The sequence below is a fragment of the Hypanus sabinus genome, unplaced genomic scaffold (genome assembly GCF_030144855.1).
Source record: "Hypanus sabinus isolate sHypSab1 unplaced genomic scaffold, sHypSab1.hap1 scaffold_52, whole genome shotgun sequence".
Classification (NCBI taxonomy): domain Eukaryota; kingdom Metazoa; phylum Chordata; class Chondrichthyes; order Myliobatiformes; family Dasyatidae; genus Hypanus; species Hypanus sabinus.
Window position 1 is genome coordinate 1,731,817 of NW_026781382.1, and position 17,721 is coordinate 1,749,537.

The window sequence follows — 17,721 nt, forward strand, 5'->3', positions numbered from 1 at the left end:
AGAAAGTGAAATCTCTACAGTCGAACTTCTGTTTTCTGTTTTATGCTATTTGAAGTGTCCATCAGTTTGGGGCATTCCTTCAAGCGTGGTCAATGGAATTTGAATCCTTGCAGAATATCTAAGCTGGGTTAAACGGATTCGAGATAACTGGAAGACGTGGCGAGTGAAATATTAGAGGTTTTGTGGAGAGTTGGGAGGTTAAAATTACTGAAATAGTGAACAGTTCACATTTGCGTAAACAATGCACAAGCACATGAAAATGGAATTGATTTGTTTTCGCCACGTACTGAAGTCAAATGGTAAGCTTGTCTTGCGGACCGTTCATTCAGATTAAATAATGACCCAGTGCAATGAGGTGGTATCAGGTAAAACAATAACAGAACATAGGATAAAGGGTACCGGCTACAGAGAAAGTGAATTCAGTCAGAGAATGGGGAACCTTCATTATATACCCATTCATCTGCCTACGTAGACCTTATTAATGCCTCTAGAATACTTTTCCCACGCGTAACAGTGTATTACAGGTACCGGCCATCTATTGCTTAAGAAAAAACGTCCCCCGTACATCCCCTTTGAAGTTAGAACTTACCATTGTAAAAACATCTCTTTTGGTATTAAATGTTTGACCCCAAGCGATGGCTACCGGATGCACGCTGCTCCAATGCGACTCATAATTTAATAACCATCTGTGAAGTCCACACTCAGCTTCGGCCTTTCCAGAGAACACGGCCTGTCTTCGCTCTATCTCTGCCATTTAAATGCTGCATATTCTCCTGTCAGTAAGCCAATAGCGCATGAGGATGTATAGAACGATCGATTACGATAGTAGGATGGTTGAAGCACTTACTGTCTCAGTGAATGTTATAAACTTGTTTTGGCAAAATATATGTTAATTCAAACATGGAATACAGGGACGGGAAAAAAAGAAAATAAGATCGAATGTTTTCACTTCAGTCAACCGCCACGACGGTGTACACCACCTCTGATAAACAAGCACTTCAAATGAAGATAAGAACAATGTTCTCTCACCTGTGTTTGAACGGTGGGATTATCGACTTGGCAAAGTTTCAATGTTTCCCATAACTGAAAAGTTGCCCTTGTTTGCTTTGTGAAATAAGCGATGACAATTTAAACACAGCTGCTTTCCGATTGTGCCCTGTTAGCTTCTGCAAACATCAGCGATCGAACTCGGAGGTATTCATTATTCCAAAGGTCGGAGTCTCCACCCACGGCGCTCACAGTGCTCATGGCGTCGATTCTTCCAAGGTTATCCTGCGCCCTTGTCATCCGAGGCTGATCTCTGCTGGGGGGGTAGAACCATTATTCGCGTAATCAAAAAAAAAGCATCAAAAGAAACCTTGAACAAGAAGGAATCCGACTCCTAGGTGTTTCCTGTAATTCAGGCAGATGGTCCAAACAAAAAGTAGTATTTTCTGCTGTAGTATCAATAAAAGGTTTATGAACACCAGTTTTAAACAACACATGACCTTGGGACCACTGTTATAGTCGCTTTGCTGATGAGATTACAGTTTAACATTACGATTGTGCTACGAAGTAATCATTGCACAGGGCGCACTCAATATCGGAAATATTGACTTTCTCGAGAGAATAAAGTTTGCATTTATGATGGGGATATAGAGTAAGCTTTACACAGTGCACTTTTACACCTTTACACCTTTTAGAGGGTGCGTTCGGCATCCAAGATAACCAGGCGACTGACTTGCTCGCGTCTTTTAGACATGACGTTTTAATGGTTTGGAAAATAACACTGTCATTGTGAAGTTTCGGTTGGGTCGTTTATTGATGTTGAGCAATATATTTGGATAAATACATACCACAGCACAGAACGTTAGGGGAATTCAGCAGGCCAGGCGGCATCTATGGAAATGAATAAACAGTCGGCATTTCGGGCCTAACGTAACAGGAAGGAGCCTTAAACAAGTATCGGCTGAGCATATACAGGATATATTGAAGAAAAGTCATAGAGGTAGAACTTCGTATGCACGAGATTAAAAATAAGAAGACACGGATTTAAGAAGGCAGCTTGGACTTTGAAAGGAAATATGAGAGGAAAATATTTAGACAGAATGTTTTTGAAATCTGGGTCGAGATGACAGTGAGCGTCCTAAACCCAGATCTAACAATTAATTTTAAGAGAGATTTAGACAAAAAATCGCTGGGGTATCAGCAATTCTGGATTGGGTGTTCTGTACTTAATCGCATATGATTATGGATGTTAAGGTAAAAATGAACAATGAGAAATCCGGGACCATAATATGACATAAATCACCCTCTAATTAGACGGAGTGAAGCTGAAGTCAGATATATCAGTTTGATACCGGATTAAAGGAAATTGCAGAATTGTGAGAGAAGAACTGGACAAAGTGGACTGGCTGGGTATACGATCACGGACGACGACAGAACAGCAATAGCTGGAGCTTCTGGAAGCAATTTGATATTCCCAGCTTGGGTATATCCAAAGTCCAGATGACGCCACCATGGCTGACAGGCAAAATCAAAGACAGCACAAAAGGCAAACAAAATGAAGGCAAGCTAACCAATAATATAGAAATGATACCAAGGTTTTCGTTAGGTATCTAAAGCGTAAATAAGAGGCGAAAGTAGTATTTTGTCATCAAATGATGTTGGAGAAATAATAGTAAAAGGGTACAAGGAAATGGCAGGTGAACTGAATCAGTGTCTTGCGTCAGTCCTCACTGTCGGAAGCACTAGTAGTATGCCCGCAGTTCGTCAGTGTCGGGGGCGGGGGGTGGGGTAGTGAGTTTATTTGCTGTTATTAGGAAGAGCTTGGGAAACTGAAACATCTGAAGATAGATAAGTCAACTAGACCTCATGGACTACCCCTCACGGTTCTAAAATAGTTGGTTGAAGAGATTAATGATCCATCCAGCATCAATCGAGTCTGGCATGGTTCCGGGGGACCGCAAAATTGCAAGTTCCATCCCAGTCTTCAGGAAGGGAAGGAGGTAGAAGAACGGAGAAGAAATAAAAATATAGACCTGCTCACCTGACCTCGGCAGTTGGGACGATGATGGAGTCGATTGTTCAGGATGTGGCATCCTGGTACTTGGAGGTAAATGATAAAATAGGCCAAAGACATCAAGTAGAGCGAAAAGCTGCCGACAAATTTAGACTGTCAAATAACAAATGTGCAAAATCAGACAGTACAGATAAAAAGAATTATATTATAAATACATAGTAAATAAATCTTACTATATTTTCTTTCAGTTAGTCCTGACGAAGCGCCTCGGCCCGAAACGTCGACAGTGCTTCTCAATATAGATGCTGCCTGGCCTGTATTTTGAGTGAGTTGTAGTAAATAAATAGCTCTATTATGAAACGAGTTAGGACAAGTGACGGAAGTCTGTGTAGGAGAACTCCTTAGTTCAAGTGATCATACCGCCATTAGCTTCAACTTGATCGTGGATAAAGATCTGGTCCTCCGGTTGAGTTTCTAAACAGGAAAAAGGCCAAATTTCAAGAAATGAGGAAGGATCTATAAACCGTGTATTTTGAAAGTTTGTTCCCCGGCAAGCATGTCGTTGTTAAGTGGGAGGCCTTCAAAGGAGAAATTTTGAGATTGCAGAGTTCGTGTTCTTGTCAGCATTAAAGGCAATGTGAATAAGAATAAAGATATAGGGATATTTGAAACTCATACAAAGAAGAAGAGAGAGATGTATGACATCTATAAGAAACAGGGAGAAAATAAGGTGCTTGAGGAGTATAAAGCTGCAAAAGTAAAGAAATCAGGAGGGCTAAAAGAAGACATGAGGTAGATTTGGCAATCAAGGTGAAGGATAATCTACTGGTATATTAAGAGCAAAAGGATAAGAAGGGATAAAATTGACCCTCTTGAGGATCAGAGTGGTCGGCTATGTATGGGATCAAAATAAATGGGGGAGATCTTAAATGGCTTTTTGAGTCTGTATTTTCCAAGGAACCTGACAAGGAGTCAATGACGATAAGGCAAACAAGTAGTGTGGTCATGGAACCTGTACATCTTGAAGAGGAGGAGGTGATTATTATCTTGCGGCAAATCAGAGTACATAAATCCCCAGGACCTGGCAGGACATTCCCTCGGACCTCGAAGGAGACTAGTGTTGAATTTGCAGGGGCCCTAGCAGAAATATTTGAAATGTTGGTATCTACGGCTGAAGTGCCGGAGGATTGGAGGATAGCTCAAGTTGTTCCGTTGTTTAAAAAAGGCTCAGAAGGTAATCCGGGAAATTATGGGCCTGTAAGTTTGACGTCGGCAGTAGGTAGATTATTGGATGGAATACTAAGAGATGGGATCTACCAGTATTTAGATAGACAGGGACTTATTAGCGAGAGTCAACACGGCTTTGTGTGTTGTAGGTAGAGTTATTCGAGGAGGAGTGAATGAAAGGGAAGGCAATGATGTTGTCTGCCTTTGAAAAGGTCCCGCATGGGAGGTTAGTTAGGAAGATTCAGTCCTAGGTATACATGGTGAAGTAGTAAATTGGATTAGACATTGACTCAATGGGAGAAGTCAGGGAGTGGTAGTGGAGGTTTGCTACTCTGAGTGGAGGCCTGTGACTAGTGGTGTGCCACAGGGATCAGTGCTCGGTCCATTGTTATTTGTCATCTATATCAATGATCTGGAAGGTAATGTGGTACATTGGATCAGCAAATTTGCTGATGATACGAAGAATGGAGGTTTAGCGGACAGTGAGGAAGGTTTTCAAAGCTTGCAGACGGATATGGACCAGCTGAAAAAAATGGGCTGAAAAATGTCAAATGAAGTTTAATACAGACAAGTGTGAGGTATTGAACTTTGGAAGGAAAAAACAAGGAAGAATATACAAGGTAAATGATAGGGGACTGAGGAGAGCAATAGAACAGAGCAGATACAATATTCCCTAAAAATGGCGTCACAGGTAGATAGGGTAGTAAAGAGATCTTTTGTTCCTTGGTCTTTATAAATGAAAGTATTGAGTATAGTGTTGGAATGTTATGGTGACGTTGTATAAGGCGTTGGTGAGGCCGAATTTGGAGTATTGTGTGCTGTTTTGGTCACCGAATTACAGGAAGAATATTAATACGATTGAAAGAGAGCAGAACAGATTTACAAAGGATGTTGCCGGGACTTAAGAAAAACTGGGTTACAGAGAGGGGTTGAGTAGATTAGGACTTTACTTCCTGGAGCAGAAGAATGTGGGGAGATTTGATAGAGGTGTATAAAATTATGATGGGTATAGATAGAGTGAATGCAAGCAGGCTTTTTCCACTGAGGCTAGGGGAGAAAAAAAAAGCAGAAGACGTGGGTTCTGGGTGAAGGAGGAATGGTCTATAGGGAATATTGAGGGGCTGTGCTTCTTCACACAGAGAGTGGTGGGAGTGTGGAATGAGCTGCCAGATGAAATGGTAAATGCGGGCTCACTTTTAAAATTTAAGAAAAACCTGGACAGGTACATGGATGAGAGGTGTACGGAGGGATATGGTCCAGGTGCAGGTCAGTGGGACTAGGCAGAAAAAACGGTTCGGCGCAGCCAAGAAGGGCCAAAAGGCCTGTTTCTGTGCTGTAATGTTCTGTGGTTCTACGGTACTGAGCACGAGCTGTAGGGTTCCTCAGAATAAGGCCTTTATTAGTCTCTGCCTGCGGTTTCCTCTGCGATGTTTTTAGCTCACAGCTATCCAATATTTCAGATGGGAAGAGTTTATTTAAGACCAGAAGACGAAGAACCAGAATTAGGCCATCCATCGCATCCTATCTGTTCTACCATTTCATCGTGGCTCACTCAACCTGATTCTCCTGCGATCTCCCGTAAACCTTTAATGTTGCAACTAATCACGTTCCTATCATCCTCTGCGCAAATGCATCGCCGAAAAAGGGCTGTACTGAGGAGTTACGAGTTGCAAGTTGATGCCAGAGGCACACCGGCAGAAGTTCCGGAATTTGAAGAAGCCCTGGAACAACACGCATTTAGAGTTTGCCCGTGAGATAGAGATGTGTTATGAGCGTTGGTGCGCCTCAAAAGGGGTTGTTGGAGATTATGATAAACTGGTGCAGCTAATGTTGATGGAACAATTTAAAAGTTGTAACCCTGAAAATAGGAAGACGTACTTGGATGAGAAGGAGACAGAGACTCTGTCTGTGACTGCCAAATTAGCAGACGATTACGCCCTAACCCACAAGGCAAAGTTTTCCTCAAGTAAGATTTACCAGAAAGACTGGAGGGACGGTAGAGAAAGCCCGCCGGCTAAGGCAGAGAATAAGCCGGGAGCTAGTGGAAAAGGTAAGGAGGAGGAAAAGCAGGCTGGCAGGAAGGTTCCTAGCTTTACCTGTTATAATTTTGGGAAAGTTGGTCATATGGCATCTAAGTATTTTGCTCCGAAGGAGACAGGAAAAGGGAAAACGGCAGTCCCGACAGGTTGCATTGAGTCGGTCAGCAGATCGATGGGGAAGGCAAAGGTAGATAGAGACCAAGAGGGGCGTGAGAAATTTATTTCGGTAGTGACGGTGTCTGTGAAATTAGAAGAAACCCCAGTTCCTGTGAGAATCTGGAGATATACTGGGGCTGACCAGTTATTGATCCTAAGTGCTAGATTTTGGCCCTGAAACTGGAGACGTTGTGTTAAGAGGCATAGGAAAGGAGACAAAAGCTGTACCTTTGCACAAGATCATTTTAAAATGTGACCTGCTGTCTGGACCAGTCGAAATAGGGATGCGGTCGGAATTACCGAGAGACGGCGTGGACGTCCTTCTTGGTAACGATTTCGCGGGTGGTGACGTGTATTCAGCAGTGAAACTGACAAGCAAGCCTGTGAGTGCTGAGGACCCGCCCACAGAGTCTAAGATTTAGCCCGCATGCGCAATCACTCGCAGCATGTCCAGAAAGGCGGCTGAGAAAGGAGCCAGTTTAAAGGAGTCCAGTGTTGATTTGGCTGAGACATTTTTACCGACCCTGTACCAAGAGGGGTTAGGGGATGGTAAAACGGAGAATAGGGAGGTGAAAGAGAGTAAAGGAGAGGAGGTAGATCCACCCTTAGTCAAGAGGGAATTTATAAAGGCACAGAGTAAAGATGAGAAACAGATATGGCAGTTAGAAGGTCCAGGTTTGGACACGGATGATCTGTCTGACTTGACAGAACTGTTTGAAGAAGTTGAAGAATTTAAATGTGTTCCTGATAATGATATAAGGGCAGTCCTAGATGAAAAGGATGCCATTACCTTGAAGGGGTCTGCTGGGTTAACAGATGACGTTGTTTTAACCCGCAGTGTTGAGTTTACTCCGGATGGGAGTTGCCCAGAGAGTAACTGGAAGGATCAGGGGAACAGACTTTAATAAAGGGACTGGTATTGAAAGCCTGGGAGAGGTAGATGTCCCGTTTGCGTCTGCTCAGGGTGTGAAGGATATGGATGCACAGGGTACTGAAGCTAGTATTGAAACTCAGGAAAAGTCTGAGATATATGATTTAGTTGAAAAGGAATGCAGTTCTTTTGGGTCAGATGGACTTGGTTCAGGGAAGAAAGGGTTAACCTTGGTACCAGTGTAAAGTGAGTTCTCAGTTGTTTGTGTTAGAAGGTGTGTTACAAGTTATTGAGGAGATGAAAGCCGGTAATGTAAATACTATTGAAGGAGAAGGGAAAGGTGTTGTTCCTAAATTAAATATTTAAAATCTGAATTCGTTTTAGAAGGATTGACAAAAGGGAAGGGACCGTTAACTGAACAATGGCTTGTTGACAAGGTGCCTGTGAATCAATTACAGTTTGTTTTGGAATTTAAAGGTAAACAACTCGCTGATGTTATTCAAAGAGGTGATTTGGAGAGGCAAAACTTGAAATGTTGTTTTGACCAAGAGGGATCATCTGCCGCTGTTAAACTGAAAACAAATAGAATGAAAGATCCTGAAGATAAAATTAATGACTTGCTTAAAGTTAAAGAATTGTGTGGAAGTTCAGCAAATGGGCTTAGTTTGGAAAACGTTGGTGATGAGCGAGCCCCTGTGAAAGGAGTCTGTGATGGCCTATTCCACACTGGTGAGCAAGCTAACCACGTGAGAGTTAAATGGAAAAGGAACAAAGGTTGACCAAATACCGCTTTAAATAACAGGATCCGGTTTTGGGGGAATTCGACAAAGCATGTGAAAGATAAAAACATCATGGAAGATTGAATGTTAAGTTTAAAAGTAAAATAGAGATTAGTATTTGCACAAACTTTTATAATGTACCACAGTATAATCACACATGTATTGGTTCACACTTTGTAATAGACACCTAAGCTACGAGCACAACCCATTAGTATTTTTTTTTTGCTAAAATGAAATAAAAATAGGCGGTTATTAAATTGGAGTCTGTTGTTCCAGGAATTTGATAAGATACAACATATTAAAGGGAGTGACAATGTAATTGCTGATTGTTTATGTAGATGTTAATTAAACTTGTATCTGTATTATTTTAGTAGTTAAGACAACTACTGTATTTATTAAACTCTGTAATTCAGTCATGTGCTTTATTAGTTAGTTTTCCCCCGGTGAAAAATCCCAGAAGGATGGAGGTGTTACGAATGATGTATAGACCTGATGGACAATGGGGTACAGAGTTAACCATTCCCCTCCTGAGAACCACGAACTATTACTGTTGCTACGCTGACCATGAGAAAGAGAGACGGGAAAACAAGCAAGAACATCGGCGACAGATAAGAGAGAGGGGGAAATTGCTGATAAACCGTATTGTGACTCATTTTTGAATTATTTACTGTTTCGCTGCAAGGACAATAGTTTGCTCATAAACATTCCTCAGTGGACTGAAGGAGTGGCCTTAATTGAAGGACACTGTCATTCAGGAGTGATGGATAGCTGAGTAGGGATTAAAGACAGGTCTGGAGAAACACCCTTCAGAAACGCCAGTGGACATTGATTGACTGTTGGAGCCCACAAGAAAGGTGGGGGCATCGAAGACCGAATCAGGAAGTCGGTCATTAAGGCAATCAGTGTTAAATCAAGGCCGGTGGGGACGTGTGTGTGTCCACTCATGCCATATAAGAACGGTCTGGCAGAAGGACGGAGAGGTCATAACTGAATGACCACACCGATAAGACGGATTAAGAAAGCAAAGGAAGATTTGCCTGACTGTAGCTGTTACATCTTGCTCGCTCTCTCTCTCTCTCTCTCTCTCTCTGTCTCTCTCTCTCTCTCTCTTTCTCTCTCTCTCTCTCTCTCTCTCTCCAACGATTACAATACAACAACTATATCGACATCAGCCCTCATGAACTGTACTGAACTTTTAAATTTTCTGTGACAATTTATTTACCCCTGGACTTCGATAGAGTTTGTTTATTATTGATTATTATTATTCCTACACTTTTAGATTTGTTAATGCTAACTGGTTTTATTTGTATATTTGCATTATTGATAAGGTTTTGCTTATTTTTATTAATAAACACCTTTAGTATAGTACCGCCAGACTTCAACGAATTCTTCTTTCTCTGCTGGTTAGACGCCATTTTTTTTTACTATACTTATTTTGTTACGCACCCCGTAATTCTCCCCTCGAAATAAATGCTCACGAAGCATTTGCCATGCTCACGACTCGTTCAACCAACATGTGGATCCCCAATAAACATACACTGCCGAACACTATATTGGATCTGTCAACTCTTTGTCCATACTCATAATCTAAGTCCCTCGGCAACCTCTCCACTTCATCAACACTCCCTGCCGCTCCACCTGCTCCGTTCGCAAGCCTGCCCACAATGCATCAATTGCATCATCCAAGTTATTATAATACGATGTAAAAATTACCCGGTCCCTGCACAGGCTCTTGTGGAAAACCAATAAACGCCGGCAGGCAATGCAAAGCAGATCCCTTTATTCTCACTCTTTGCCTCTGAGTGGAGATATGGGAGTTTCTCCCTCAACCGTCTATCGTGGTTTACAAGAAGAAAAACAAAACAAGATTCAAGATTCAAGTACATTGATTATCAAAGAAAGTATAACTCATGGAACTTTGAGATTTGTTTGCTTCCAGACAGCCACGAGGGAAGAAAGCGGAAAGACCCAATTCAATTATAAAATGAATATAAAAGCCCAACACACAATGTGCAAGGGAATGAAAAGTAAATCGCAAACTTGCAAATTATGGAAGTGAACAACACAATTCCAAACCTAATCGGAGTCTCCAAACCCGAACCCGGGAGCAGCATAGTTATCAGTCATAGTGGACACAGACTACAGCAGCTGGGGCAGTCGTAAACTCGGCGTCATGGACAGAGTAGTAAGCATCGCGTAGGACGAGCGACACCGGCTTTCGTCTCGGATGCCTACACCCTGTCTTTGCCCAATTGCCACTAAAGTTGCAGATTTGGGATCCGAATATGTCAGGCAGAATATAAAGGAAAGACCAGCAAACATTTGTTGTGCAGTATGGTCATGAATGTCCTTGACTAAAATAAGTGTACGATGCTATCCGTACGGTAGATGTCTTTCATTTGGGATCTTCTAGTGGCAAATGAAGGTAAGAAAGTTCATCCCACTCCAAAGAATGATTGGCAGCAGCAGCTTCAAAAAATTGCCGTGCATCCCTCTGTAGGCTTGTATTGTACAGGATAAATAAATATCTAACTGGCGACAATCCTGTCTCTTTTGGAGCCGGTTGTACTCATTCGGTCAGATCGCCGACAGATGGTAAGACTGCGATCCCTCACCTCTTCCCCTCTAAACGTCAATACAGTTGACCCTCCGGGATGTGTCCTAAACCTCCTTTACTCTCTCCTTACCTGTGAATGTGTCGCCAATTACAGTTCCCATCTGCTAATTACATTTGCTTAAGATACTGCATTTATTGTCCTAATCTCAAATAATAATGATGTAGCCTGCAGAGAAGTCATCACCCTGACACAGTGGTGTCAGTAAAACAACCTCTCCCTCAAAGCTGGCTGTTCACTACAGGTGGAATCGAGATAGGCTTACCCCTATAGACATCAATAGATCTGGGGATGAGAGGGTCAACAGCTTTAAGTTTCGCGGGATACATATCTCCCGAGGATCTCACGTGCTATCTACATACTAGCTGTGTGGTGAAAAATGCACAACAGGGCCTCTTTCACATCAGGCGTATGAAGAAGTTTAGTATGGGCCCCCAAATCCAAAGAACTTTCCACAGAGGCATAATTGAGAGCATCCTGACTGGCTGCATCACTGCCCAGTATGAGAACGCTATTTCCCTCAATCGCAGGACTCTGCAGAGAGTTGTGCGGATAGCCCAGTGCATCTGCAGATGTGAACCTTCCTCTATTCAAAATATTTACAGAGACGGGTGCGTATGAAGGGCCCGAAGGATCACTGGGGACCCGAGTCACACCAACCACAAACTGTTCCAGCTGCTACCATCCAGGAAACGGTACCGCAGCATAAAAGCCAGGACCAACAGGCTCCGGGACAGCTTCTTCCACCAGGCCTTCAGACTGATTAACTCACTCTGATACAACTGTATATTTACATCATATTGAGTGTCCTGTTGTACATAATATTTATTACAAATTACACATTCCACGTTTAGACAGAGACGTAAAGATTTTTACTCCCCGTGTCTGTGAAGGATGCAAGAAATAAAGTCAATTCAATTCAATTTCATCACCCATCTCTCCCCTTCATCCAAACCTTATTTCCGTCCATCCCTTTCCCCTCCCTTCAAACCCTCCTCGGTCCTTTTCTCCTCACCTCCCCACCTTTCCTCCATCACTCCCCTCCACCCTCTCTCACTCCCACCCCACACGCCTCTCATCCTCCCCCCACTCCACGCTCCGTCGTGCCTCGCCTCCCACTGTACGCCTGAGTCCCCTTCCCCCTCCCGCCACTTCCGTCCCGCCGCTCGTCCTGAAGGTCGATCCGCCACGTTCCTGGTACGGCCCCTCCCTTTGCTATTCTCTCTTTCCGTCTACCACGCCCCCCCCCGGCCCCAACTTCTCACACCTCATCGGCCACAAGGATCAAGTCCCTGACCCATCCGTGACCACAACGGACTGGAGAACGCTTGCTGGGGAGGGAAGCGGAGACCACAGTGCTGTCTGGGGGAGGTGGTGAGATTGGGAGAAGGGAGATCCAGGCACGGCAGGAGGGTCATGGCTGAGGTCAGGATCGAACTGGCGTCTCTGAGGCTTCCTGGCCCGCCGGCACAGTGGAGGGGGGGGGGGGAATTTTCTGAGGTAGGCAGATACTATGGCAGCAGAAAGAGTGCAGGTGGAGGGGAAGGTCCGGGGTTGGTGAAGCTGCAGGGGAGGGGTTGAGTGTGATGGGGTGAATGGGAGAGAGAGAGAGAGAGAGAGAGAGAGAGAGATTGAGGGAGGGGGTAGGTGATCAGGAGGAGAGGAGGGACGGAATTGGAGAAAGGGAGGGGATTGTAGAGAAGTGAGGGGGTTTGGGTAATTATGGCGGAGTCGCTCCGTACTTCCTTTTGCACACCGTACCCCTCCCTCCCTCCTTCACCATACCTCCTTCTCCCTCCTCCCTTCCCAACATTTCCCACCCTCCCGTGCTGCCCCTCCCACTCGCCGTCCGTCCCTATCTACCTCACGGTTCACCCCTGCCCTCAAACCTCTGCCCCTCGTACATTCCCCTCAACCCCCTCGCCCCTCTTACCATCTTCTACCCCCTCCTACTCCCCCGCCTCCGTCTCCTCCTCCCTGATCCTCAACCACCTCCCTTCACTTTCTCCCTCCCTCCTTTCCCACTCCCATTCCTCCATCCCCTACCCTCACATTTTTGCCCCGCTCCCACCACCCCCTGCCCACTTACACCCCGTCACGCTCCATCTGCCAATTCCCCTTTCCTCCATTCGTCAACCTCCCCTTCCTCTCTCTCCCCCTCTAGATCTGGGGTTGAGAGGGTGAACAGGATTAAATTCCTCGGCATAAACATCACCGAGGATCTCACGTGGTCTGTACATACCAACTATGTGGTGAAAAAGGTACAAAAGCGTCTCGTTCATCTCAGACAGTTGAAGAAGTTTGGTTTGGGCCCCCAAGTCCTAAGAACTTTCTACAGGGGCACAATTGGTTGTATCACTAACCTAACTGGTTGTATCACTGCCTGGTCTGAGAACTCTACTTCCCTCAATCGCAGGACTCTGCAGAGAGTGGTGCGGACAGCCCAGCGCATCTACAGATGTGAACCTTCCACTATTCTGGACATTTACAAAGACAAGTGTGCAAAACGAGCCTGAAAAAAAACATTGGGTACCTTGTTACCCCGGCCACAAACCGTTCCATCTACCACCATCCAGGAAACGGTACCGCAGCATAAAATCCTGGACCAAGAGGCTCCGGGAAAGCTTCTGCCACCAGGCCATCAGATTGATCAATTTATACGGATACATTTGCATTTCTATGTTATATTGACTGTCCTGCTGTACATATTGTTTATTATAAATTACTATAAATTGCAAATTGCATGTTTCAATGGAGACGTAACGTAAAGCTGTTCACCCCTCATATATAGGAAGGATGAAATAAATAAAGTCAATTTAATATAATTCAATTATGTCCTGTTACTGGTGTTCCCACAACCAATGATATCAGTTTAAGGACTTGTTATATTGAAATGCCATTCACTTCTTATTTATTGCTATTGAATTATATTTGCACTTGCACCTCTTGGAGGCCATTGATCCAGTTTAAAGTTACTCTTCATGAGATTTGTTGAGTATGCCCGAAGGAAAAGGAATCTTAGGCTTCTTTGTGGTCGCATGCATGTACTCTAATATCAGATTTTACTTTGAACCCTTTGAACTTATGTTCTGTTACTGAATTATATGCGCCAGCAGCACTTGACCACAAAATATGGTTTCAAAAAGCTCTTCACTAATTTTCCCCCCATCTTTGTCTAATTTCGCCCATTATTCCACATAGGCCTTGGGAGATTACGTTTCTTGCTGCTAGCTTTTCCATTGTTGACGTTGTGGTTCGCGCTGACAGACTGTAAACGAGTCATCATCTTGATTGCAGATATATCCACTGGCTGATTGGTGGTGGTCCGGCCACTAAGTACATCGGGTCAGCTTGAGAAATCTTGTGCAAATTCTCAGAACAAGATATAAAAAGGGAACCGTTGGGATTAAAATTTAACTCCAAATCAAAAGTGAATACAGTGCCGTCTTTGATACTCTTAACAGTTTTTTTTTAAATGTCTTCATAGTCCCATTCCATAGCCTCAGTTTTGTTTCAAGGAATGGTTACACAAGAATCTTTATGCTCCTGTTAGGTTGAAAGGAAAGGTTAAAAGTTTGAGCGAGCCATGGGATATTGGGATATTGGAAACTTGGTTCGGAAAAAGAGAGATATTTACGATAAATATAGGCAGGATGGAGTAAATGAGGTGCTCGAGGAAGATAAAGAATGTAAGAAGAATTTTAAGAAAGAAATTAGAAAAAGCTATAATAAGATACGAGGTTGTTTGGCAAGGAAGGTGAAAATAAATCTGAAAGGTTTCTACAGTTATATTAATAGCAAAAGGATAGTGAGGGATAAAACTGGCCCCTTGGAGAATTAGAGTGGAAGCTATGTATGAAGCCAAAAGAGATGGGGGAGATTTTGAACAATTTATTTTCTTCTGTATTCACTAAGGAGAAGGATATTGAATTGTGTAAAGGAAGGGAAACAAGTAGGGTAGTTATAGAAATTATGACGAATAAAGAGGAGGAAGTACTGGCGCTTTTAAGAAATATCAAAGTGGATAATTCTCCGGATCCTGACAGGGTATTCCCTAGGACCTTGCGGGAAGTTAGTGTAGAAATAGCAGAGACTCTGACAGAAATATTTCAAAAGTCATTAGAAACGGTGATGGTGCCGGAGGATTGGCATATTGCTCATGTGGTTCCATTGTTTAAAAAGGGATATAAGAGTAAACCTAGCAATTATGGGCATGTCAGTTTGACGGATGTGGTGGGTAAATTATTGGAAAGTATTCTTAGAGATGGTGTATATAATTATCTGGATAGACAGGGTCTAATTAGGGACAGTCAGCATGGATTTGTGCGTTGAAGATCATGTTTGACAAATCTTATTGAATTTTTTGAAAAGCTTACCAGGAAAGTTGACGAGGGTAAAGCAGTTGATGTTGTCTATATGGACTTCAGTAAGGGCTTTGACAAGGTTCCATATGGAAGGTTAGTTAGGAAGGTTCAATCATTAGGTATTAATATTGAAGTAGTAAAATGGATTCAACTGTGGCTGGATGGTAGGTGCCAGGGAGTAGTGGTGGATAACTGTTTGTCAGGTTGGAGGCCAGTGAATAATAATGTGCCTCAGGGATCTGCACTTGGTCCAATGATTGTTTTTTTTTTCATGTACATTAGTGATCTGGATGATGGGGTGGAAAATTGGATTAGTAAGTTTGCAGATGATACTAAGGTAGGTAGAGTTGCCGATAAAGAAGTAGGTTTTCAAAGCTTGCAAAGAGGTTTAGGCCAGTTAGAAGAATGGGCTGAACGATGGGAGATGGAGTTTAATGCTGAGAAGTGTGAAGTGGTACATTTTGGTAGGAATAATCCAAATAGGACATACATGGTAAATGATAGGGCACTGAAGAATGCAGTAGAACAGTGTGATCTAGGGATAATGGTGCATTGTTCCCTGAAGGTGGAATCTCATGTGGATAGGGTGGTGAATAAAGCTTTTGGCATGCTGGCGTTTATAAATCAGAGCATTGAGTTTTGGAGTTGGGATGTAGTTGGAAGTTACAGGGAAAGGTTGAACAAGTTAGGTTTTTTCTTTCTTTCGAGCGTAGAACGTTGAGAGGGGCTGGACAGAGGTATTTAAACATGAGGGGGATAGATAGAGTTGACGTGGATAGGCGTTTTTCCATTGAGAGTAGGGTAGATTCAAACAAGAGGACATGAGTTGAGAGTTAGGGGGCAAAATTTTAAGGGTAACACAAGGGGGATTTCTTTACTCAGAGAGTGGCAGCTGTGTGGAACGAGCTTCCAGTAGAAGTGGTAAAGGCAGGTTCCATATTGTCATTTAAAGTAAATTTGGATAGGTGTTTGGACAGGAAAGGAATGGAGGGTTATGGGTTGAGTGCGGGTCAGTGGGACTAGGTGAGAGTAAACGTTCGTCACGGACTAGAAGGTCTGTGATGGCCTATTTCTGTGCTGTAATTGTTTAATGGTTATATGGCAAAAACACCGTGGAAATAGAGGTGTTTCCCTGTCTTTGGGAATGATAAGATTTGAAAGATTCATTCAGTAAGAGACACCGCATTCCAGTCGTTTGATTCTGATTGATCAAGTAACCAGCTCATTTAAGCTCAAAAATAACAATCTTAATCATTTTAAAACGTCTCTTCTGCAATTTAATATTTGAACTTTATACATTTCAACAGATAAAGATTCGTGGCGGAAACATTAACTCCATTGTCTTGATTCTCCCTACCCCCACCACAGCAGCTCACGAGGGTTAAAAAAAATGCAGCTTAGGACTTAGATGGTAAACAATCTAATTTCTGTTAAACATTAATCAGGGTGTGTTACAAGTAGATTGCGTCCCAGCAGTATTGTAGATCAACTTTTTTAAAAGTTTGAACAGCAATTGAGAGAAACTAATTCAAGACATCAAAAGAGCGAAATGTTCAAGCTAATGTGATATGCGATACTTGCAGACAGAAACATGAAAGTACATATTTCAGATTGAAGAAATATTCATCGATTTAACTTCCATCTACCGATAGAAAAGTATTTTGGCCATCATTGTGTAATTTGGTCGTAATACAATCACCGTAATATTTCCTTATCTCATAACAAGCAGTTTCCAGTAAATATTACGCAACCAATTCAATCTCACTCTGCGTAACAACACAGCGTTATTGAACGCTGGGGACGCTGACGTTCCGAAAGCAGACACAGAAAAAAAATAATAACTATTGGTTTACCGACTCCAGATGATTTGTCTTATACTGAAAATCTTACTGAAACGATTTTATCACCAACGATGCAGTGTTGGATTAACCATAAGACCACAAGATATAAGAGAACTGTTCAGCCCCTCGGCCCATCGAGCCTTTCCACAATTTCATCATGGCTAATCCAAAATCTCTCTCCAGCCCAATCTCCTACCTTCTCCCTGTAATCCCGTCCAATCAATAATCGGCCACCCGCTGCCTTATATATAGCTCGTGAAAACCAATTTCACAGAATGACCACCCTCTTGGGGGGGGGGGTGAGGTGGTTTACAGCAATTACTCCTCATCTTCATCCGAAATGTACGTCCCTTTATTTTGAGGCTGTGCAGCAGCCATAAGCTGTTCTAAAGAGCCATCTTGACGATTGGACTCAAATTGCCCTTCTTGTTACCCAGTACGAAACCATATGTTCTCCATCAACCTGCAAGTTTAAATCCACCGTGGCAATCATAGTATTGCTCTTTTGACATGTCCTTTCTATATCATGTAGTAATTTGTAGCCCAAGTCTTTGCTACTGTTCACAGCCCCGATCAAGGTCTATTGATCCATGCAGTATATTTTCAGCACTCACAAGGACTGTGCACTGCTTGATCCTATATTACCTCTTTCGACGGACTTGACATTATCATTATCAAAGAACGACCCCATCAATTTTGTTTAACTACTTGCCCTTTCGATACACTGTGTATCATTGGATGTTAAGCTTCTTTTTTTAGCAGCGTGCTAAGGTTCGGAAGAAGATAAACAGAACTAGCATACACACAGATGCGCATACAATGAAGAGT

General features: G+C 43.0%; 1 protein-coding gene across 1 annotated transcript in view; it reads right to left on the bottom strand.

Moving 5' to 3' along the window:
• Positions 1 to 1,128: 1,128 nt before the first annotated feature.
• Positions 1,129 to 17,721, bottom strand: part of LOC132389265 (NACHT, LRR and PYD domains-containing protein 13-like) — a 46,072-nt gene continuing 29,479 nt past the window's right edge. The window contains exon 7 of the mRNA XM_059961760.1: positions 1,129 to 1,303. Within this exon, the coding sequence (XP_059817743.1) occupies positions 1,129 to 1,303 (175 nt within the window). The remainder of the gene's footprint in view (positions 1,304 to 17,721) is intronic.